The 23026-nt window shown below is 38.1% G+C and overlaps 3 protein-coding genes and 1 pseudogene across 8 annotated transcripts; 2 read left to right on the forward strand and 2 right to left on the reverse strand.

Moving 5' to 3' along the window:
- The first annotated feature begins 6961 nt into the window (after window positions 1–6961).
- LOC136229474 (uncharacterized) lies at window positions 6962–10046 on the forward strand. Of its 4 annotated transcripts, none has more exons than XM_066018304.1 (8): window positions 6962–7400; window positions 8003–8083; window positions 8163–8230; window positions 8309–8449; window positions 8885–8926; window positions 9328–9464; window positions 9579–9668; window positions 9763–10046. In XM_066018304.1, the coding sequence occupies exons 2-8, from the start codon at window positions 8004–8006 to the stop codon at window positions 9892–9894; spliced, it is 690 nt and encodes a 229-aa protein (XP_065874376.1). In that variant the 5' UTR covers window positions 6962–7400; window position 8003; the 3' UTR covers window positions 9895–10046. The 4 variants fall into 4 exon arrangements, with proteins under 4 accessions (XP_065874376.1, XP_065874379.1, XP_065874377.1 ...); XM_066018303.1 differs by having other exon boundaries at window positions 6964–7418; XM_066018307.1 differs by lacking the exon at window positions 8309–8449 and having other exon boundaries at window positions 6962–7418.
- Window positions 10047–10191: 145 nt separating this feature from the next.
- On the reverse strand, window positions 10192–11855 carry LOC136229788 (monooxygenase 3-like; annotated as a pseudogene).
- Window positions 11856–14050: 2195 nt separating this feature from the next.
- Window positions 14051–15835, forward strand: LOC136231093 (monooxygenase 2-like). The gene is made up of 4 exons (XM_066020356.1): window positions 14051–14316; window positions 14391–14622; window positions 14696–14909; window positions 15022–15835. Exons 1-4 carry the CDS (start codon window positions 14105–14107, stop codon window positions 15585–15587), a joined length of 1224 nt encoding a protein of 407 aa, XP_065876428.1. The 5' UTR covers window positions 14051–14104; the 3' UTR covers window positions 15588–15835.
- A 794-nt stretch (window positions 15836–16629) lies between these two features.
- Window positions 16630–22604, reverse strand: LOC136231091 (disease resistance protein Roq1-like). 3 transcript variants are annotated; one of them, XM_066020354.1, is made up of 6 exons: window positions 22062–22604; window positions 19148–20231; window positions 18706–18981; window positions 18527–18615; window positions 17710–18364; window positions 16630–17636 (listed from the first exon to the last, which is right to left on the reverse strand). In XM_066020354.1, exons 1-6 carry the CDS (start codon window positions 22535–22537, stop codon window positions 17037–17039), a joined length of 3180 nt encoding a protein of 1059 aa, XP_065876426.1. In that variant the 5' UTR covers window positions 22538–22604; the 3' UTR covers window positions 16630–17036. The 3 variants fall into 3 exon arrangements, with proteins under 3 accessions (XP_065876426.1, XP_065876425.1, XP_065876427.1); XM_066020353.1 differs by having other exon boundaries at window positions 17710–18615; XM_066020355.1 differs by having other exon boundaries at window positions 17468–17636; window positions 17715–18615.
- Window positions 22605–23026: the final 422 nt, after the last annotated feature.

The following is a 23026-nucleotide window of genomic DNA, read 5'->3' on the forward strand; positions in this document are numbered from 1 at the left end:
AGGATTTAACTAAGCTCTTGGCATATATTGAGACTCGATTAGTTGAGATTGTGGTTGCTTGAGGATAAAAATGAATGCTTTAGTGATAAAATTATAGGATCAGTAAGCTTCTACTACCGTGAAAAATTTCCGTAGGAGGAACTTTTGTCACAATTAGTAAGCTTCTAGTCAATTTGTGTTTTGTTGTATCATGGATTATTAGGTGTTTAAGGGGTATAAATGAGCCGAACCGCTCATGAGCAGTTATGTGGTCAGTCCGTTAAAAATTCGGTTCAGTTCGGTTCGATTTATAAACGAGCCGTTTGCGAGTACGATCTAGAGGCTCAATTCGTAACTGAGTCGAGCTTGAGCAGGCTAAAGCTCGGCTCAAAATCTCGTAAGCAAGCTCAATTATAGGCTCGTGAACAAGTTTATGAATATACTCGATTATAATTTTCACGAACATATCGATAGAAGCTTGTGAATAACATTGAATAAAATTATTTGATTCCCATGTCAAATTAAATAAAAAAAGTGCAAGTTGAAAGAAAAATAGAAATTTACCTGCATACAATCAAAATTATTGTATTAATTAGAAATTTGTGGACCATGAAGTAAAAATAAGTTAAGCTTTTGTAAATAGAGGTTAGGGCTAGGTTAATAAAACACACATTATAAACTACATCTTCTATTCTATCCCAAAGAGAAGTTACAACCGCCCGCTCCAACCATCTTTTCTCTTCTTCCCCATCTATTCTCCATTTCCATCGGACAGTCGCCCTCCCCAGTGCTGCATCTCTCGCCAATTAACCCTCTGATCTCCATTTTTGTTGGACCGCTGCCCTCCAAGTGCTGTCTCTCATCTCAGTTCTCCATTTCGATCTTTGAGTTTTTTCTCTACTATTTTTTTAAATGATTCTATGCCTGCACGGTGTATCTTCTTGCTCGAACTGATTCGAATATCTGGGGCTCTATCCTCTCTGGGTGTAGGATGTCAAATTAGCTAAGGAATTGGTAGAACATATCTTTGAACTAGAAGTAAAAAAACTGCGCAACAAGATTAGCCAGCGAGTTTTGAAGAAAAATCCTAGTTGTAGTTGGTTTAGCTATACTTAGGCAGAATTAGTAAGACTTAGAGGCATTTCAACTTCCAATTTTTTTTAGAATTAGTCTTTAATTTGTTTATTGTATACTAGATATGAAGTAGTATTTAATTGTTGGTACTTGATAACATTGTGGTGGTTTCCAGGGTCAGTACTCACAATTAGGGATGCAACTGGGGCAGGGAATACCCGTACCCGTCGGGGCCCCACCCCGAATTATCTACGATTCCCTGCCCTGTTTTTTGGTAGGGACGGGGACGGAGACCCATATGGTCCCCGTAGGCGGGTACGGGGCGGGGGCGGGATATGGTATCACCACCTCGCGGGGATCCCCATACCCGTAAAGCCCCGATGGGTAATCCCTGATTAATCCTCTAAGTCTTACTAATTCGGCCCCGTACCCGTACCCGTAAAGCCCATCTATTCTCTTCTTCGCCCTCTGTTCTCCATTTCTGTCAGACAGTCACCCTCCCAGTGCTGCATCTCTTGCCAATTAACATTCCAATCTCCATTTTCGCCGGACCGCTGCCCTCCAAGTGTTGTCTCTCATCTCAGTTCACCATTCTGATCTGTGAGTTTTTTCTCTACTTGTTTTTTTTAATGATTCTATGCCTGCAAGGTATATCTTCTTGCTCGAACTGATTCGACTATTTGGGGCTCTATCCTCTCCGGGTGCAGGATGTCAAATTAGATGAGGAAGTGGAAGAACATATCTTTGAACTAGAAGTAAAAAAACTACGCGACAAGATTAGCCAGCGAGGTTTGAACAAAAATCCTGGTTGTAGTTGATTTAGCTATACTTAGGGAGAATTAGTAAGACTTAGAGGCATTTCAACTTCCTTTTTTTTTTGCCAGAATTAGTCTTTAATTTGTTTATTGTATACTAGATATGAAGTAGTATTTAATTGTTGGTACTTGATAACATTGTGGTGGTTGCCAGGGTTGGTACTCACAATTAGGGATGCAACTAGGGCGAGGAATATCGTACCCGTCAGGGCCCCGCCCTATTTTTTGGCAGGGACAGGGACGGGGACCAATATGGCCCCCGTAGGCGGGTACAAGGTGAGACCGGGAAATGGTATCCCCGTCCCGCGGGGATCCCCGTACCCATAAAGCCCCAATGGGTAATCCTCGATTAATCCCCGGTTAATCCCCGATTAATGCACTAAGTCGTACTAATATTGCCCAGTACCCGTACCCGTAAAGCCCATCTTTTCTTTTCTTCACCCTCCGTTCTCCATTTCCGTTGGATAGTCGCCCTCCCTAGTGCTGCATCTCTCGCCAATTAACCGTCCGATCTCCATTTCCGTCGGACCGCTGCCCTCCAAGTGTTGTCTCTCATCTCAGTTCTCCATTCCCATCTGTAAATTTTTTCTCTACTTGTTTTTTTTAAATGATTCTATGCCTGGACGGTGTATCTTTTTGCTCGAACTGATTCGACTATCTGGGGCTCTATCCTCTCCGGGTGCAGGATATCAAATTAGCTGAGGAAGTGGCAGAACATATCTTTGAACTAGGAGTAAAAAAAACTGCGTGATAAGATTAGGCAATGAGGTTTGAAGAAAAATCATGGTTGTAGTTGGTTTAGCTATACTTAGGCAGAATTAGTAAGACTTAGAGGCATTTCAACTTCCACTTTTTTTTGCCAGAATTAGTCTTTAATATGTTTATTGTATACTAGATATGAAGTAGTATTTAATTGTTGGTACTTGATAAAAATGTGGTGGTTGCCAGGGTTGGTACTCACAATTAGAGATGCAACTAGCGCGGGGAATACCCATACCTGTCGGGGCCCCACCCTATTTTTTGACAGGGACGGGGACTAATATGGTCCCCGTAAGCGGGTACGAGGCGGGGCCGGGAAATGGTATCCCCGCCCCACGGGGATGCCCGTACCCATAACCATAAAGCCCTGACGGGTAATCCCCGATTAATCCCCGGTTAATACTCGATTAATCCTCCAAGTCTTACTAATTCAGCCTCGTACTCGTACCCGTAAAGCCCATCTCTTTTCTTCTTTGCCCTCCGTTCTCCATTTCCGTCGGACAGTCGCCCTCCCCAGTGATGCATCTCTCGCCAATTAACCCTCCGATCTCCATTTCCGCCGGACTGATGCCCTCCAAGTGTTGTCTCTTGTCTCAGTTCTCCATTCCTATCTGTGAGTTTTTTCTCTACTTGTTTTTTTAATGATTCTATGCCTGCACGATGTATCTTCTTGCTCGAACTGATTCGACTATCTGGGGCTCTATCCTCTTCGGGTGCAGGATGTCAAATTAGCTGAGGAAGTGGTAGAACATATTTTTGAACTAGAAGTAAACAAACTGCACGACAAGATTAGCCAACGAGGTTTGAAGAAAAATCCTGGTTGTAGTTGGTTTAGCTATACTTAGGTAGAATTAGTAAGACTTAGAGGCATTTCAACTTCCACTTTCTTTTTTGCCAGAATTAGTCTTTAATTTGTTTATTGTATACTAGATATGAAGTAGTATTTAATTGTTGGTACTTGATAACATTGTGGTGGTTGCTAGGGTCGGTACTCATAATTAGGGATGCAACTGGGGCGGGGAATACCTGTACCCATTGGGGCCCCACAGGGATGCCCGTACCCGTAACCGTGAAGCCCTGACGGGTAATCCCTAATTAATCCTCTAAGTCTTACTAATTCTGCCTCGTACCCGTACCCATAAAGCCCATCTCTTCTCTTCTTCGCCCTCCGTTCTCCATTTCCGTCAGACAGTCGCCCTCCTAGTGCTAAATCTCTCACCAATTAACCCTCTGATCTCCATTTCCGTCGGACCACTGCCCTCCAAGTGTTGTCTCTGGTCTCAGTTCTCCATTCCGATTTGTGAGTTTTTTCTCTACTTGTTTTTTTAATGATTCTATGCCTGCACGAAGTATCTTCTTGCTCGAACTGATTCGACTATCTGGGGCTCTATCCTCTCCGGGTGCAGGATGTCAAATTAGTTGAGGAAGTGGCAGAACATATCTTTGAACTTAAAGTAAAAAAAACTAGGCGACAAGATTTTCCAGCGAGGTTTGAAGAAAAATCCTGGTGGTAGTTGGTTTAGCTATACTTAGGCAGAATTAGTAAGACTTAGTGGCATTTCAACTTCCACTTTTTTTTTTGCCAGAATTAGTCTTTAATTTGTTTATTGTATACTAGATATGAAGTAGTATTTAATTGTTGGTACTTGATAACATTGTGGAGGTTGCTAGGGTCGGTATTCACAAGTAGGGATGCAACTGGGGCGGGGAATACCCGTACCCATCGTGGCCCGCCATGATGGGGCTGGTACTCTCGGCCCCGTTTTTTGGGAGGGACGGGGACCCATATGGTCCTTATAGGTGGGGGCGAGAAATGGTACCCCCGCCCCGCGGGGATCCCCATACCCGTAAAGCCCCGGCGGGTAATCCCCGGTAAATCCTCGATTAATCCTCTAAGTCTTACTAATTCTCCCCCATACCCGTAAAGCCCATCTCTTCTCTTCTTCGCCCTCCATTCTCCATTTCCGTCGGACAGTCGCCCTCCCCAGTGCTACATCTCTCGCCAATTAACCCTCCGATCTCTATTTCCACTGGACTGCTGCCCTCCAAGTGATGCCTCTCTTCTCAGTTCTCCATTCCGATCTGTGAGTTTTTTCTTTACTTGTTTTTTTAATGATTCTATGCCTATACAGTGTATCTTCTTGCTTGAACTGATTCGACTATCTGGGGCTCTATCCACTCCGGGTGCAAGATATCAAATTAGCTGAGGAAGTGGCAGAACATATCTTTGAACTAGAAGTAAAAAAAACTGTACGACAAGATTAGCCAGCGAGGTTTGAAGAAAAATCCTAGTTGTAGTTGGTTTAGCTATAATTAGGCAGAATTAGTAAGACTTAGAGGCATTTCAAGTTGTAGTTGGTTTAGCTATCCCAGATTAATCCTCTAAGTCTTACTAATTCTGCCCCGTACCTGTAAAGCCCATCTCTTCTCTTCTCCGCCCTCCGTTCTCCATTTCCGTCGGACAGTCGCCCTCCCCAGTGCTGCATCTCTCGCCAATTAAACCTTCGATATCCATTTTCGCTGGACGCTGCCCTCCAAATGCTATCTCTTGTAAAATATCCCTTCTCCAATTTACCCCAGTTCTATTGTAAAATATCCCTTCTTCAATTTCTACCTATCATGGGGTTTTCCTCTTTGATGAAATCTCTCACAATGTGGTAATTGGTGTCTTGTTATTAACCTTTGCTTATCCAGTTGTAAGCTTCATAGTTTCAGAAGTTTCTTGATTTATTTATTTATTGCAAGAGGATGATTAGTTGATTTTAGGATTTAACTAAGCTCTTGGCATATATTGAGACCCAATTAGTTGAGATTGTGGTTGCCTAAGGATAAAAATGAATGCTTTAGTGATAAAATTATAGGGCCAATAAGCTTCTACTACCATGAAAAATTTCTGTAGGAGGAACTTTTGTCACAATCAGTAAGCTTATAGTCAATTTGTGTTTTGTTGTATCATGGATTATTAGGTGTTTAAGGGCTATAAATGAGCCGAACCGCTCATGAGCAGTTCAGTGGTCAGTCCGATAAAAATTCGGTTCAGTTCGGTTCGATTTATAAACGAGCCGCTTGCGAGTACGATTTAGAGGCTCAATTCATAACTGAGTCGAGCTTGAGCAGGTTAAAGCTCGGCTCGAAATCTCATAAGCAGGCTCGATTATAGGCTCGTGTACAAGTTTATGAATATACTCGATTATAATTTTCACGAACATATCGATAGAAGCTTGTGAATAACATTGAATAAAATTATTTGATTCCCATGTCAAATTAAATAAAAAAAGTTCAAGTTGAACTAAAAATACAAATTTACCTGCATACAATCAAAATTATTGTATTAGTTAGAAATTTGTGCACCATGAAGTAAAAATAAGTTAAGCTTTTGTAAATTGCGGTTAGGGCTAGGTTAACAAAACACACAGTACAGACTACGTCTTCTATTCTATTCCAAAGAGAAGTTACAGCCGCCCACTCCAACCATCTCTTCTCTTCCTTGCCCTCCGTTCTCCATTTCCGTCAGACAGTCGCCCTCCCCAGTGTGCATCTCTCAGCAATTAACCCTCCGATCTCCATTTCCGCTGGACCGCTGCCCTCTAAGTGCTGTCTCTCGTCTCAGTTCTCCATTCCGATCTGTGATTTTTTTCTCTATTTGTTTTTTTAAACGATTCTATGTCTGCATGGTGTATCTTCTTGCTCGACTGATTCGACTATCTGGTGCTCTATCCTCTTCGAGTGCAAGATGTCAAATTAGATGAGGAAGTGGCAGAACATATCTTTGAACTAGAAGTAAAAAAAACTACACGAATTAGGTGAGGATGTCAAATCAGCTTCTACTTTTTTTGTTTTTTTTTCTTTTGCTAGAATTAGTCTTTAATTTGTTTATTGTAGATATGAAGTAGTATTTAATTGTTGATACTTGCTAATATTGTGGTGGTTGCCAGTACTCACAATTAGGGATGCAATTGGGGCGGGGAATATCCGTACCCGGCGGGCCCCCGCCCTGACGGGGCTGGGATTCCCCGCCCCGTTTTTTGGCAGGAACGAGAACCAATATGGTCCCCGTAGGCGGGAACGAGGCGGGTCGGGAAATGGTATCCCTGCCCTGCGGGGATCTCCGTATCTGTACCCGTAAAGCCCCGACGGGTAATCTCGGATTAATCCCCGTTTATATATAAATGAAATGAAAAATGTTTTGAACGTAGATATTGAGATTCAAATCTCTAACCAATTGCAACACCATCAAATGGCTTAACTATCTGGACCCGTTCTACTTCTTAACCATGCAATAATTAAGAAATTATAATTTTTAAACAATTGATAAAATTACAATCTTATCTCTTTGTATTTTCCTATCTCCACTCCACTCCATTCCATTCCATTCTCTGCTTCCTTATTTTCTAGGGTTCTATCTATCTCCACTCCACTTATCGCCGCCACCACCCTCCACCTCGCACCACCACCTCGCACACCGCCACCTCCACCTCCACCTCGCACCGCCACCTCGCACACGGCGTCGGAAACAGGGAGCGGCTTCGCTTCTCCTACTCGCTCTCCACTCCACCGCCGCCTCCACCTCCACCTCTCGATCTCCTTGCTTCAAGTCGAGGCAAAACTCTATTTTTGTCTGAGTGGCGGGAATAACAAACATAGCACATCCTAATTGGAATGTAGTGAGGAATCGGTTCATGTGCCTCCGTGGCCCCAATTTACCCACCCATGCTTGTTCTCCTTTCACCATTAATCTGTGGTTTCCAATTCATTTCACACTATTGCAATTAGGTGCTGTTTCTCAAAGAGGTTTGTTTTTTCGAGTGGTATTTCTACATGAGAAGAAAAGCATGGTGTTAATTCTGATTGATGGATGTAGTGATTATATATTCCCAAATGCAATTAACATGAATCACCATTTGGAAAATGGCACCTTCATCAAAACTACTTTTATCCATTCTTTGCATTTGTGACTTTTAAATTACAATTTACATGAACTTTGGAATATCTGGATCATGTTGCTGTAGATGACCATAGATAAAAGATTCTTTAAGTTATTTTTTTGTGCGTGTGTTTTGGTGAAAAGAGGCCCTGCCGTTTTTGTAAATGGGTAAACTCGGGATTCCCCGTACCCGCTGTTTCCCCATGGGGCGGGGATGGGGACAGGGATGGGGAATCCCTGTTTAGGCGGGGACGGGGATGGGAAACCAAATCCCCGCCCCGCCCCGTTTACATCCCTTGTCTTTTCTCAAAGGAAGAAGAAGAAAAAAAGCCAATCCAATTCTATGGAGTATCTACGGATTGGATTTTAACAATCAATCCATGTATTGGTCTAGATTTTGATCCATGAACAGTCCTAAAAAATGTCTATTTACTTGATATTATGGTTGCAGAATGGGAAATGAAGAAGAGCCATTTAAACCTGTACTGAAGCAGGACAATGAATTCCAGATTTTCAAAGATTTTCTAACAAGGTAAGAAAATGGCGGTCCTTTAATTTTGGGGTTGAAATTCCTGATTTATTATTCTCTAATTGTGGTCTTTTAATTCTAGGGCTGCTAAGCTTCAGGAACTTGGGGCTGTTGGAAGTAAATTTCTTGGTGGGTTTCAGCAAGGCCTTGGTAAGTGCTTTCAATACCAAGCTTTCCCCCTTTTTCCGCTTTTCTTTTTGATGGCCTCTCTTTCAATTCTCCATATAGAATTTCTTCGACGGCCTCCAGTAAACAGGAAATCTGAGTTGACAGATAACGTCATCAAAGCTAATGAAACAGAGAGGGTTAAATCATATTTTGTAGCTGGATGTGTCAATACTCATGATAGGGTACAAAATGTTAGCAAGTGTAAGTCCAATTTTAATTAGTTTCAGTTCATAACTTAAATTAATACTTGAAACATTCAAAAATAGGAAGGAGCATGAGATTGTGCATACCTATTTCTTGCATTGCAGCTAACAACTTCCTTTTATGTTCCATGTGACTAAAGGAATGTATTTCCATTTATATCTTCTTACTGTGGCCAAATGCATTGTTACTCTTTGTGGGATTATCTGTTTGATAATAGCTATAAAGTCATTTTCAGCACAGGGTATGGTGACTTTCTGTATTCGTTAGTGCATGTCTTATTTTATTCTCTTTTTGCATCATGTGCTTTTATTTTTGTGAGTTTTCTGATAGAATTTGTCTCATTTCAATTTTCAAGTAGTAGACTTTACTTCATATATAATATATATTTCCAATCAGTTCCATTCTTATTTATCTAACATTTATGTACAGAAGTACATACATGCCTACTCGGACTTCAAGGTCATTTAACTCAAGGTTAGTGCTTGTTCACAATTACATTCAGATCTTAACAAAGGAGTCAGCCAGCAATTGCATATGGTCGTTCTCTTGTTTATTTATTTTGTTTTTGTCAAAGATTGATTGGAGCTCATGAAGTTGGTCCCTTGATGCATGCATATAATCCTGCATATCTTCTCTATTATTGATCATATTCAAGTGAAAAATTAGAAGCACAACTTGCTTTTTATTCATTAGATATCTATAATATTTTGTTATTGATCGCCCATTGGGAAAGAGGCATCATTTATCAATGTTTTCAATGTTCTCTCTCAAGTTTTACATTTTCATTGCATTCTGTTTTCTGCATGTTGCACAACTGTATTGTATATGTTTCTGATATTTTACGTGGTATTTTACTCTATCAATGGGTGTTGCAGCCAAAAGAATAATTAATGAACTAGAAAATCTGTTGGTGGATTTAACTGTTGCAATTAAAACTTGTAACAGAAGTTTCTCGCCTGTGAGGAACGAAGATTTATATGCAAATTTGGATCAGGAAACAACTGTTAACCAGGTTAGTGAAATTTGTGAAGTCAAATTTCACACGAGAATTAAAACAATGATGTTTGCCCCGTTTGTTTGAGAATTGAAGTTGTAAACTAAAACGGTGAAAGTTGTTTCTGTTCAGGAAGAAACCCCTTCATCAGATTATTCATTAGATTATGCTGCTTTGATGGGGATAATTTACAGTATGTTAAAGCAGGATTATGTGATGCAGGTAGTGAAGTTATCATCTCCTTTGATATGTTTGTTGTGGCGATACAATTATATCTCTGACATAAATGGCACTTTTCTTTCTTCTGTTTTGGCAGGAAAGGATTGTTAGTTCACTAAATTTCAAATCATTGGCTGGTGAATTGGAGAGCTATTGCTTAATGTGGTCACTACGTCCTTTTATTAACGATGAAATTGTGATGCAGGCCTGGAGATATGTTATTCATTAGTCATCTGTCTTTTCATTTGCTTATTTGTACATGTGAAAGCCAATGGTAAGTTGAGTACATGTGAAAGCCAATGGTAAATTGATCATTAGTGTTGCAAAGGATAAATTTGATAAATAACAAAAGGAAGGACAGCTAGATTGTTTTTTCGTCAATGATTTTGTCAGAAAATCTGTTGATAATTTTCGACATAGTTTGGGTTATCAATAGTTTGTCGGTATTTGTTTAAAAATTTCGTTAGGGATGATGAAGGTAATTTGACGGCTTTTGTAATATTAAAAATTTAACTTCAATTAAACATAACGAAAAATATCAATTCTTGCAAATGTCTTGAAATTTTACAAGTGAGATTACAACATATGACCTAGGATGCCATACCAATTCGGAAAGTAATGAAAGAAAACCAAACTTGGTAATATTATTGGACAAGCCAACATATGAAAATACATTAATGAGTAGAGCCAGCCTCATTTATTTTATGATCTAGATAGAAAAATAAGTAAAAGTTATTCTGTTTTATTAGAGGGCAATTTTCCACAATCATAAGCTAGAGCATTCAAAAGTGGGCGAAACAGAAATCCATAGAATATTTTATCCCTGAAGAAGTTGATCCACCAACTGGAACCACCTAGTTGAATCCATCCTGATATATATGACCCAATTATCAGTCCTGCAACTCTCCATCTTCTTTCTTTGACATACCCTTTAAGAACCTCATTCATCTCCTCCGCCACAATACTCCCGCCGTTCTTGATAAAAGAATTCCCGATATGTCTGCTCAATACAACGGCATCCTCAAGAGCAGAACAACCACCTTGTCCTAATTCAGGTGTCATTGGATGCATTGCATCACCTGCTACTGTTACATTCCCTTTGCTTACATTTCCAAATATCACACTCCATGGTAGTCTCAATTTCAATGGTGCCCATGTCAACGTAGAGAGATCTGCCTGACGAACCACGTCTAAGTATGTCTATGGCATGTCTTTTGCATACTTTTCAATTACTTGTTTTTGTATTTCTTCTGGATTTCGTGTCATGTCTTTTCCTGAAATGAATGAACATGAATATCAATCTATTATGCTATTTTGAATGGAATAATCATCATTCAAAAGAGAGATAGTAAACTTCATTATCATTCATAGGGACAATAGCAGCTCTTCTGCCTGCGTCAACATACTGTTTAATTTCTTGATCAAGAGATAAATGTGCTAATCCGAGAACTGCTGATCGTCCTGAATGGATTGGTTCAGACAACCCTAGCCAACGTCCCACCAGCGAATTAACCCCATCACAACCTATTACCACCTGCATAAATCAACATTGATTCATTTCATTATTTTGGTGTATACAATATGAAATAAAGTAAGATGAGTGATACCTTAGAGTTAATAACAGTTCCATCTTCCAAATGTAAAACAGCAACTGAATGTTGTTGCATTTGAATGGAAGTGATGTTGGAAGAAAAGCGAATTGAATTGGGGGGTAATTCATCAGCTAGAGTCTGCAATAGGACTTTTCGATGAACTGGTCTGAAAGAGAAGAATGGAAATAGAGGTTACCTTGCGTTTTGAGGGAATGTAATGTTACCAACTTGGCCAGTACCAAGTTAAGACATCAAGGGCAACCCAAGCATTGGAAGAAAGAGTTAAGACAGCACCAGAGACACGTAGGTTATCAGCTCTTTCTAAAACCAAAGCTCGAATACCAACTCTTTTCAACCCAACTGCAGTTGCTAATCCTGCAATTCCTGCACCAACTATCACCACATCCTCCATGCCTGGTATGCTCTTGCTCTTTGTCTTGGCAACTACCAGTTTATATATAGAGTTAGGGAACCAGCCGCCAACATTGGATATTTGTCTCAGGTCTCAAATACTGGACAAGTTCAAAATGAACAACAACAACGTGTACAACCTTTCTTTCCTTTCTGACTTTCAACTCAATTATACTACTGTACTCATATCTAACAACTTCAAAGAAAAATCAACAATAATATATGTTTTAAAAAGTTTGCAAGTTTTTGCATTTTTGGGAATATACAAGTACTAGGGTTAGTGTTTGCAAATAAATTAAGAGTTATAGATATTAATATGCAATATCAATGTCTCAACTTATGATTTCACTACATGTCTGCCTACAACATTTACTTCATTTTTCAATTGTTAAAGTAATATTTACTAGGCTTAATATATCATTTGCCTCTAAATTTATTCAAAAAGCTTCATTTGCCGCTTTTTTCAACTTGCTTAAAATCTTGCTAGCATCCCCAACTTGCTTAAAATGTAATCAATTAATGATTTGATCGTAAAGAAGTAAGTTACGTACGAAAGTTGTGTTGCACTCTCATTAAAATGTTATTATAGAATTCACAAAATAGATTAAAATATATTAAAAAGGGAGTTATTACTTGCTCAACGGTAAAACCTTTCATCTCTGATATTAGAACCTTATATCTTGACTTTGGTCGTTTTACTTTTTCAAAGAGCGTCACGCCTTCTGCGTGCAACTTAATTTTTTTTGCAACCAAGTGATCAATTGATTGCATTTTAAGCAAGTTAAAGAGTCTATCGATATATTTTAAACAAATTGAGGGGTTAGAATACTTGGAGTGAATAATGTGGTGGATTGCTAAATACCGTCCCTCTTTACTAGTTACCACCCCATTTAGACTTTTTTTGCTATTCTCATAATTTTGATCCAAAACTGAAAATTCTCTCTCCAAAATCACAAATCCGAACAACAATAATTGAAAATATGAAAATAATTGATGCGTAACCATCCGAAAACCCCGGAAATGGATGATTACGAGTCGGAAATATTAAAATTTCCATTTTTTTATAAAAAAATCATGAAAATAATGCATGACAATTTAACGATTTTGCATTTTTTGTCATAAAAAATTGAACCATTTTACACTTTTCGTCCCAAAAAAATTGACGATTTTGCTTTTTTTTTTTTTTTTTTACCTAGATGGCTAGGTGGATGCTCCACCCACGTGGCCAATGACTAGGTGGATGCTCCATCTGCCTATGGTCAGGTGGGTGGAGCATCTGCCAAGGCAAAAAAAAAAAAAAAAAAACAAAAATTCTGTCAAAAATCTAAAATTTCAGTTTTAAATTTTTTTTATGAAAAGGATAAAATTGTCCAAATGGAGACGGCGATAAGTAATTTGGGGGCGATATATAACAATATCCTATTTTACTAATAGTAAAATTTAAAAAAACATAATTAAACATTCTCTTGATCATAAAATGGAATTTTTTTTCAAATAGATAATTATTTTTTTATTACGTAAACATCTTTTTAAATGAAAGTTATATTTCATTTAAACTAGGCTTAATACATCATTTGTCCCTTCAACTTGTCCAAAAAGCTTGATTGGCCTCCTGAACTTTCAAAATGTTCCGATAGCTTTCTGAACTTGTATAAAATATTCAGTTAGCTCATTGAACTTGCATAAAATGTAATCAATTGATCACTCGGTCGTAAAAAAGTAAGTTGAAGGGACAAATGATGTATTAAGCCTTTAAACTATGTAAAGGTGAAAAATAGACTATATTTTTGAAACGGAGGAAGTATTGGCTAGTTTACAGTTACGTTTAGATATATGTATAGCAAAGAGCAGGTTTTAAGGGGGAGTCGGTCTTAACAGCAGTCTAGGCTTTCCTTTTTAAGAGGCCTCCGATTCAAAATACTTCTCAATTAGAAGATCCAATTTAACGGCCAAGTTGTTTAAGTAGTACTACAAATTAATGGAAATAATGAGTTTAGCCCAAATAGTTGAAGAAGACATCAAATTACTTCATTTCAGATTGAATGTCCTAACTAAGGAATATTCTTGTAATAAACAAAGAGAAAAGTAGAGAAGTAAAATATCCAAATTAGAAACGGAAACGGAAATGGAAACGTGGGTCTCGTGAAAAAGTCAGGTCAACTCGATAGGTAATATATTAGTAATGTGGAAAGTAAGTAGCCAAATCAAAATTTTATTATAACACCTGTATATATATACGAATCAGCTACTGTATGTAAAGTCAAAAATTAGAAAAGTCACATATTCAATTCATTTGTACTGGAAACTTCGTCTTCAACTGCTCAAACAAAAAATCAGGCAAGTGATATCATATCATATTATATATATATATATCAAAGACACTTAGAAAGCCAAGCAAAGCAAAGCAAGAAACAAGAGAAGACAGAGAAAAGAGAAATGGAGGATGTTGTGATAGTTGGGGCTGGAATAGCAGGACTAGCTACTGCAGTTGCTCTGAAAAGAGTTGGAATTCAAGCTTTGGTTTTAGAAAGATCAGATACCCTACGAGTCTCCGGTGCTGCCTTAAATCTTGCACCTAATGCTTGGATTGCCCTTGAGGCTTTAGGAGTTGCTCACAAGCTCTTTTCCCTTTATGCTCCTTTCTCAAGGTACATCACATCACATCCTTCCTAATTTTATTCATTTCTGCTAACACCCTTTTGTTTCTTTCTATAATAACTAGGGGAACTATAACAAATGTACCTACTGGACAAGTACGTGAGATTACATTACCTCCCAACAACAAGGGACTTAGATCAGTTCATCGCAGAGTTCTATTACAGGCTCTAGCTGAAGAATTGCCTACTGATTCAATTCGATTTTCTTCCAAGTTAAGTGCCATTGGAACTCAAGAAGAAGGAGGTTTTTCTATTCCTGTACTACATTTGGAAGATGGAACTACTATCAAATCAAAGGTAGGTACTATTGATGTTGGGGGATTAAGCGACAATTGGTTTAGTAAATATCCTAAATACTTGGATTTTGCAGGTTTTGATAGGTTGTGATGGGGTGCACTCACCGGTGGGACGATGGCTAGGACTCTCTGAACCAATCCATTCAGGTCGATCAGCGGTGGTTGGATTAACACATCTCCCACAAGGCCATGACTATGAACTCCAACAGTTTGTGGATGTAGGCAGAAGAGCTGGTATAGCTCGTCTAAATGATAAAGAGGTCTATTGGTTTTTAACTTGTCCTGAAGGTTTGCACTTAACTAGCTCACCTTTTATAGCCTTTCCTTTCCTTTTTCACTCATCTGGTTTAAGTAATCATTTGATATGCTGACCACTAAAATAACCTGAGTTTCATTTCAGGAAATGATATAACAAGAAATCCAGAACTAATACAACAAGCAGTCATTGAAAAGTATGCCAAAGATTTGCCCTCAAAATACATAGAATTGGTTCGACAAGCCGATGTTTCATCCTTGACATGGACGCCATTAATGCTAAGGCAGCCATGGAATGTGATATTCGGAACTCTAAGCAAAGGAAATATAACAGTGGCTGGTGATGCTATGCATCCTATGACACCTGATCTAGGACAAGGTGGTTGTTCTGCTCTCGAGGATGCAGTCGTTCTAGGGAGACACATTGGGAATTCTTTTATAAAAAACGGGGGAATTGTAGCACAGGAGATGCCTGATGTCCTCAATGAGTATGTCAAAGAAAGGAGGTATCGAGTTGCTGCGTTGATTACTGGCTCATATATATCAGGATGGATTCAACAAGGATCTAGTTGGATGATGAGGTTCTTGAGGGATACAATATTCTACGGATTCCTATTTCGCCGAGCTCTTAATGCTGTAGTTTATGATTGTGGTGAGCTGCCCTGCATCTCTACCTCTGCTAACCAGAATTCCTCAAATAAGACAGATTAGGCATTTTCCAGCATCGCTCATAGTTCGGAAATTAAATTATGGTTTGTATATCAGTTGGATTTTCTTTTATTACTTATTGGTGCTATTCATTTTAGTTAAATTTACATTTAATCTTTTTAGGTTAGAATATTCTTCATCTTCTGCATTTTAATTTGGATTGTTGCTGTTGTGGTACTCATCTGTACTCATTAATGTATTTTTTCTTTGTTCTCATACCAAAAGAATTACTGATAATGGAGTTTCCTTTGTGTTTCGTGTAATAATGGAGTAAAATTTCAAATTTATAAGAAATAATATGTTTTTACAGCATGTAAACAGGCTTAAAAGAAATACTGGTCACGCAAATTGCAATCAGAAAGCAACAGTAAAATGTAGAGAATGATTTGGAAGTCCAAGTCATGAAATATTTGCCACCAGTATTCAGAAGAGCAAGCTGGGATCTGTTCCTAATATAGCTGCATACAAGGCTGATATATATAGACCCATTAATTAATTCCCTTATGGTACAAAGTACAAGAGTGCAAAAAAAAAAAAAAAAAAAAACTCAATCATCATAATGAAGACTAATCTGAGGATTTTTCCAATCTAAATGATGATTAGCATCGTGCCTTTGCAACAGTAACCCTATTATGTGTAACATCTGCTGTATTTGTTGTTTGATGGTTAGTTTGCTGTCATAATATAATGTAATATCTGTTTGAGTTAGTTGTGAGAAAAATTAGTTATGCAGAGATATCACCTTGTCTCATAGAGAGAAGGAAGTTATGTGTTAGTTACATATAGATAAGGTTTTCTAGGCAATTGCTTGTAATGTTCGGTATCTTGGAAATAATAATAAAGAATCTGCAGATGAAGGCGTGCAATTTCCAACAATTATAGAAAGGTTCTCTCTAATGAGCCCTTGCATTTTACTCAGCAAAGGTTCTTTCTATACCATATTAGACAACTTCAATAGATAAAATTCCAATTTTCATTAGTACTGCCCACAGGATGCATGTGATGTGTTCACTACATATTAAGATACCAATAACTAGGTAGCTGATTTTCGAACTTCAACAATGCATTTCTCGATATATTTCAATTATTAAAACATGTTGATGAACAAATTAACAAAAAGTAAAATCCCAAAACAATTTATCATTTGTTGTCCTTGGGGAGCTAACCTCCTTAATTACATGGTGCCAATACCCAGTATTTCAGAGAATCGTCATTTTTTTCCTCCAAAAAACAAAGGTATAACAGTGAAGCATCAAATTATACATCCACATAAATAAACCGAAGAGTGTGTGGCATACCAGTGAGATTAAAATGTTGATACTCGGGGGGCAGTGGATAGAAAGCACATCCATAGTTATTCCAGGAAGCATTTCTTCAAGATCAATCTGCCAAGTATATTAGCCTCGCAAATATGTCCATCACTGCAGGGTTCCCGTTGGTGAAAATAACCAGCTACTGTGGAATCTCCACTTTGTTCAAGCCAACATGATCAGTAGGTAGCAACTCTTCAGTTGTCCTCTTCTTAGTCTTTGAATGAACATTTTGCTCCAAGTCATTATCACAGCTTCTCTTGAGATCAACGGACATCGATTCAATTTGACAACTCAGAGATAGACTAACACTTGGGTTATTTGCTACCTCATCTTGCCTAGAAACCAGATAGACCCCGCACCTTTTCGGGATCAAACCCATAGATCTTCCAAGGACTTCAAATGAGACCTTGAAGTCGACTAAACCATTCTGCTTCTGATGCAAGACTCTGATAGAACGACGTGGAAGATAATATAACCATACATGATCTGACTCCAACGAAAAGAACTGTCTTGAAAACATGATCACATTATGACCATTGATGAAAACTTGACGAGAAATATTTGCTGCCCCACCATCCTTTGGACTTAAAATAGCACACAGAACCAATGCTGTGACTTTCTCACATTCATGCGAAGGTACTTGGAAAGATATTGAATCTTTTTCACTGCGATAGCTGAACCACTCTGGAATTTCACTTCCAGGAAGAAATATCTCAATTCGGAGGTCCTGACGAAATCCCTGTTATAAAGAAACCAGCAAGTCAATGATCAGGCCTATAACAATGAAAGGAATCGTTTAAGAGAGTACTAACCTTACTGTGCAATGCAGTCTCCAAAAATTTGCCCTCATTTTCTGCTAGTTTTTGGCAGTTGGAGAAGTCAATGTCGTGAAGTCTGTTTGCCCTCTCGCCTTTTGTACATCTGAAAACCCTTGCTAGTTGTGAAAATCTTTCGAGTGATTCACAATCTCGAGCTTCTACTCTTTTAACATTTGGTGGAAGCTCTGGAATTTCTTGGACATTCTTACATTTGGATAACTTGAGGGTCCTCAAGTTATTAAATAGGCGAATACTTGGGGGAATGCTAGCAAATTCATTTCCTGACAGATCCAAATCCTTCAACATGGAAAAACAATTGTGCTCCATTAGGAAATTGATTTCCAATAGATTGCAGTTTCTTAGATCCAGACATCTTAACATACGGAATACTGAAAAGGATTGAACATCAGGAGGCAGTGGAAAATTGCAAAAGTTTGAGCAGCCTTCAAGAAGTACACGCTTCAGATGTTCCAATTTATAAATGCTGCTAGGAAGACTGGTGAGGCTTTTGCAATATGTCAGAATTAAGACCTTGAGCCCACTAAGGTTTTCAATTGATGAAGGAAGAACTTTTATTGCAGTCCCGTTTAGAGAAACTTTCTCCAGCCATTTCATCTCTCCCACAATATCCGGAAATGTCTCAAGTTTTCTGCAGCCAACGAGAAGAAGCGTTCTAAGTGATCTCAATTTGAACTTACTGGGAAGCCTTCTCAGGTTAGTGCAGAATTCAAAGCTTAGAAATTCAAGATTATCAAGATATCCAACAGACTCGTGAACCTCAATCAAATTCGAACAACCTCCAAGATTTAACCTTTCAAGATTTGGAATGGCTGAGAAGTCTGGTGTTTCTACGAAAAATTCACAATCTCTCAAATCCATAAATTTCAGATAATTGTAATTCTGTCAAACATAGAAAAAAAATGGAAATTAAATATATTTAAAACTTATAAGAATTTAAATTTATTTATGAAAGAAGGGCTTTTGCACAACCTTGAATTCGATCCCCAAGTGCTTGATGGAGCTATGATGCATGTTAAGTCCAACAAGTTTTCTTGCACAAAATCCAGATGGCATGGACAACAAAGGGCATGCTGGCCATTCAAGCCACCTTAACTCATTAGGGAGATCCAAAAGGCCACCAGTAATATGGGCATTGCGGACTAATAATATTCTAAGTCTTTTCATTTTGACAAATGCTTCATCATTCAACCTTATCTCTTCAAGTTCAGGTAGGTCTAGCAATATGCCTTCAATATCATCAGTTCCCTAAGACCCCAAGTAAAATTATGTATAAACACAAGAATTAGTCAAATGATAAAGATGTTCCTTGCAAACAAAGGCAAAGAAAGTAGTAACATCTAATAGTTCATTTCCAAGGATTAACATGTTGAATAGAAGAAAATTGCAGAAATTAATAGAAATGGATTTTTACCATATTTCCCATCAGGACCTCACGAACATCCTCATGAAACCACAATCTGCTACGCTTATTAGGTTTGGGAGATTGCTGGAATACAACTTGCTTGCCCATTGATTGTAGTAATGCATGCATTTGTATCTTATCGTTTTCTATATTTATCAAGTTCTTCTCAACAAGAACTTGTAATCCAATCACGGGGTTGAAATCACATGCATCTAGAATTTTTATTACCACATCTTTCTCCATTCCATTAAAAAAACATGCAATGTCAAGGAAAATGGCCTTCTCATTGTTGTCAAGGCCATCATAGCTTATTTTGAGTACTTCATATATCTCCCTTTTTGGGTTTCTTTCCAGCTTGGCTATTTCACTCTCCCATTCAGGCACCTTTCTTCCGCACAAAAAAGAGCCCAACACCACAAGAGCTATTGGCAGACCTTTAGCGTAATTCACTACAATTTGTGAAAGTTTTAGATAATCATCTGGAGGCTGTTGACTTTTAAATGCATTCCAGCTAAAAAGAACAAGAGCATCACGAGGACATAATTCCTTAATTTTATGTACTCTTTTCACATCATGAAAAACAAGCAAATGTTCATCTCTAGTTGTAATGATGATTCTACTTCCTGAACCAAACCAATTCACTGCTGCTAATTTTTTCACTTGGTCCACATTATCCACATCATCAACTACAATCAGCACCCTTTTATTGCATAATCTCTCCTTTATGCAATTGATTCCTCTAGAAAAGTTCCCCACTGGTATATTTTTGTCGCCTAATACCTCAAACAGCAGGGTTTCTTGTAGTTGAACAATGTATTGTTCTGATGTTTTTCTAACATTTTCAAGGAAACATCTGCCTTCAAACTGATTGGCAATTCTGTTGTAAATGGCTTTGGCAATAGTTGTCTTGCCTATTCCACCAGTTCCGCATATCCCAACCATGCGTACATCTTTAAATCCAATGCTTAACATAGAAATCACCTCCCGGGCATGGTATTCTAACCCAACAGGGTGTTCAGCAACATGCAATAATGTGCGATTCAATTTCGTTGAAACATTTTCAACGATGGTTTGAATAAATTTAGCTTCATCCCTGCAAATTTAACACCATAACAGATCCGTATTGAGCAAGACCAAGATAAAGTAGACTAAGCAAAATCTACAACCATCAGTTTTTGGTTTTATCTGACAACCCAAGTTAGTAGCAGTTAAAACACAATAGATCATGAAACATATACCAACTATATAAACTAAACAGAATGCTTTCTATTCACCATGCACGAGATTCGAACCTGAGACCTTAACTGCTTCAACCAACACTTGTGGCTGTATTTCAGTATTTCAACTAGTATCCTCATAAAATTGTTTTAGAAATTCCAATTATTTGAACATCCCCTCTTTGCATCCTCAATCTATGCTCTCATCGAATTTTTCATCATGTGGGAGAATATAGTAATAGAAACTTGTCTGCTTGTTTTGGGTCTTAGGCCGTTAATTAAAATGAGGTTATTTAGCTAATTTTGTTTGGAAAGATGGTGCTTTTTTTAGGTTAAATGGAGATTCAATGAAAGTTAAAAAACCTTAGAAAAACTTCGATTTCGGTTATTCCAAATTAGTGAGATATTAACTAACTTGAATTAAGTAAACAAGGTTAGAGGAGGAGAGTGTAAGGAGGGAGTTTGGCCATTGGCAATCAATCCCAAATATTGGTAAAAGCTACAAGAGAGCTTCGACATAGCATGGGGAGAATGGAACATATCAATGTACGCTGCAGGTGGAGGCTCAGCTGGTATAAAAAACACCATAGGGAATAGAGATAACACCTCGCATTGGATCTCCACCACTCTTGAATCAATTGTTGGTACTGGCTTAAGCGTCCACCCTAGTCCACTAAGGACAAGAGAGTCGGGCATACATCTTTCGTGAAGAGAGGTGGATGTCTACATAGAGGACAACTCTATGAATACTATAGGCTTCTACATATCCCATAGTGCGTGTCCCTTTTAGGACGAGGTTTGAATGCAGGGAGACCTTCCAGGACGGAATACTGACCGACGCATTGATGGGACGCTCAAAAGGGAATAGACCCCTTCGGTAGAAGTTCGCTAGCCAAGACTTGGGAAAAATCTTGGCACGTGATTTCTGTATCTTTTCTATTATCAAGGATTTTCATCTCGGTTTTCTTTCTCCTTCGGGTTCTTTCATCCCATTCTTCTTCTTCTTCCGAGTCTTCTTTTTCTATCCAGGGTCTTTTATCCCATTTTTTTTCTATAATCCATCGTAATCTAACTTAACATTCAATATATCTACCATAACATATCATAAGGGGATCTGTTACAAAATTGAGAAATTTGTTCTATTTTTTGTACTTAATTAAAATGTATGTTTTGTTGTAGATGTATGTAAATTTTAGTTTAAGATAATTGATTTTTGTAAGTTAAATATAGTTAGTGTTTAGAAGTCGGTAGAAGAGTCAAGAAATTTATTAATGCCCAAGATTCTTTGGAGTGGTATAAATAGAAATGAAGTACCCCTTCCTAGAATGAGGGAGTTTTATCTATTTCACTCTATTTTATCTATCTATTTTGTTCTATGTAATTACTATTAAAAAAAACATAGTGTGTGAAACTGCAGGTTTTTCTGTTCTAAAATTAACAGGATCCATACAGGACCAATTCCTCCAATGTCACTCGAATAACTCCACTTCACCTTAACTCAACTCCCCTTCCCGTCCTTTAATCAACCTCCTCAAAACTCCATGCAACCCAAGCAGACCCAAGGTTAAAGAAACGTCATTTTTTTTTTAATTACAAAACAGAATATAAAAATAAAATTTAGCAATTCCTAAAATTTGGGCAGTCAATTTATAATCGGGAATATTAAAAAAAAAAAAAAAACAAGTTCTAAAAGGAAAAGCATTTACCCATTATTATCCAAAGGATAACCAGAAAACTTGGCAGCTTTAGTTAGAGCTGTTTTCCAGCGTTTCACTTTCTCCATATTGCCACTAAACTGAGCTTCAAGTTTAACCATGGCTTCCCCAAACTGACCAGTTTGGCGTTCAACGTCTGCTGGATCAACCATGTAAAAGATTGGGAAAAGAAGCTGCGACTTGGAGTCAGTAGCAGAAAGCATCACCAATAATTCATCCAAGCAATAAGAAGACGATGCATAATCTGGAGAGAAAACAACAATAAAAATTCTGGAGCCTTTAATCGCGTCAACAATCGCAGGCTTAATCTCCTCTCCTCTTTCAATCTTGCCATCGATGAAAGTGCTGATTCCTTTGCTACATAAAGCGTGGTAGAGATGGCTAGTGAAGCTAGAGCGAGTGTCTTTTCCTCTGAAACTCAAGAACACATCGTTCTTCCATTGATGAACGAAAGGAGGAAAAGCCATGCTCCAAACTTAGTGATGTTCAGATTTTCAAGTTCGTGTTTGATGAGCTTCAAATTCCTTTGCTTAGTCGGTCAACGCAAAGAAAACATACTGCGGAAAATTAAGTCCTTTGTAAAAAAAAAAAAAAAAACCTTTATTTTTCTATTTTCTTTTCCCAAAAAAGGTAAATAAATTATTAAGACAGTTTTTTTTTCTATTTACCGTCCTTAAATGACTTATTAGTCCCTATTCTTTTATATTTGAAAAAAAAAGGTTTAAACTCCCCCATATACCAAATTCTCTCCTCATTTCATCCTAAATCCCGAACAACAATTTATGACGGGTCGTTCAGGCAAAGGAAAAGGCATAATGATTCTCTCGGTAAGTTTTCGATTTTTCTTTTTTCAAAAATACGCCTCCAGCAATCCAGGACTCGCCCGCCCGTGCTATGTAGTGGCGGGTCCTGAACCCGCCACTCTTTGTGAGCAGGCGGGTCCTGGAGCCTCCAAG

The sequence above is a fragment of the Euphorbia lathyris genome, chromosome 5 (genome assembly GCF_963576675.1).
Source record: "Euphorbia lathyris chromosome 5, ddEupLath1.1, whole genome shotgun sequence".
In the NCBI taxonomy this organism is placed as follows: domain Eukaryota; kingdom Viridiplantae; phylum Streptophyta; class Magnoliopsida; order Malpighiales; family Euphorbiaceae; genus Euphorbia; species Euphorbia lathyris.

Bases quoted from the DNA above. Each gene is read 5' to 3' on its own strand.
- LOC136229474 (XM_066018304.1), top strand. From the start codon at position 8,004: ATGGGAAATGAAGAAGAGCCATTTAAACCTGTACTGAAGCAGGACAAT. The intron at 8,927-9,327 runs GTTAGTGCTTGT...TGGGTGTTGCAG, and splicing joins TCAAGGTCATTTAACTCAAG to CCAAAAGAATAATTAATGAA. The intron at 9,669-9,762 runs GTAGTGAAGTTA...CTGTTTTGGCAG, and splicing joins AGCAGGATTATGTGATGCAG to GAAAGGATTGTTAGTTCACT.
- LOC136231093 (XM_066020356.1), top strand. From the start codon at position 14,105: ATGGAGGATGTTGTGATAGTTGGGGCTGGAATAGCAGGACTAGCTACT. The intron at 14,623-14,695 runs GTAGGTACTATT...TGGATTTTGCAG, and splicing joins GAACTACTATCAAATCAAAG to GTTTTGATAGGTTGTGATGG. The intron at 14,910-15,021 runs GTTTGCACTTAA...GTTTCATTTCAG, and splicing joins GTTTTTAACTTGTCCTGAAG to GAAATGATATAACAAGAAAT.
- LOC136231091 (XM_066020353.1), bottom strand. From the start codon at position 22,537: ATGGCTTTTCCTCCTTTCGTTCATCAATGGAAGAACGATGTGTTCTTG. The intron at 18,616-18,705 runs GTTGTGCAAAAG...TATGTTTGACAG, and splicing joins ACTTGGGGATCGAATTCAAG to AATTACAATTATCTGAAATT. The intron at 17,637-17,709 runs GTTAGTACTCTC...TCTTTATAACAG, and splicing joins AGACTGCATTGCACAGTAAG to GGATTTCGTCAGGACCTCCG.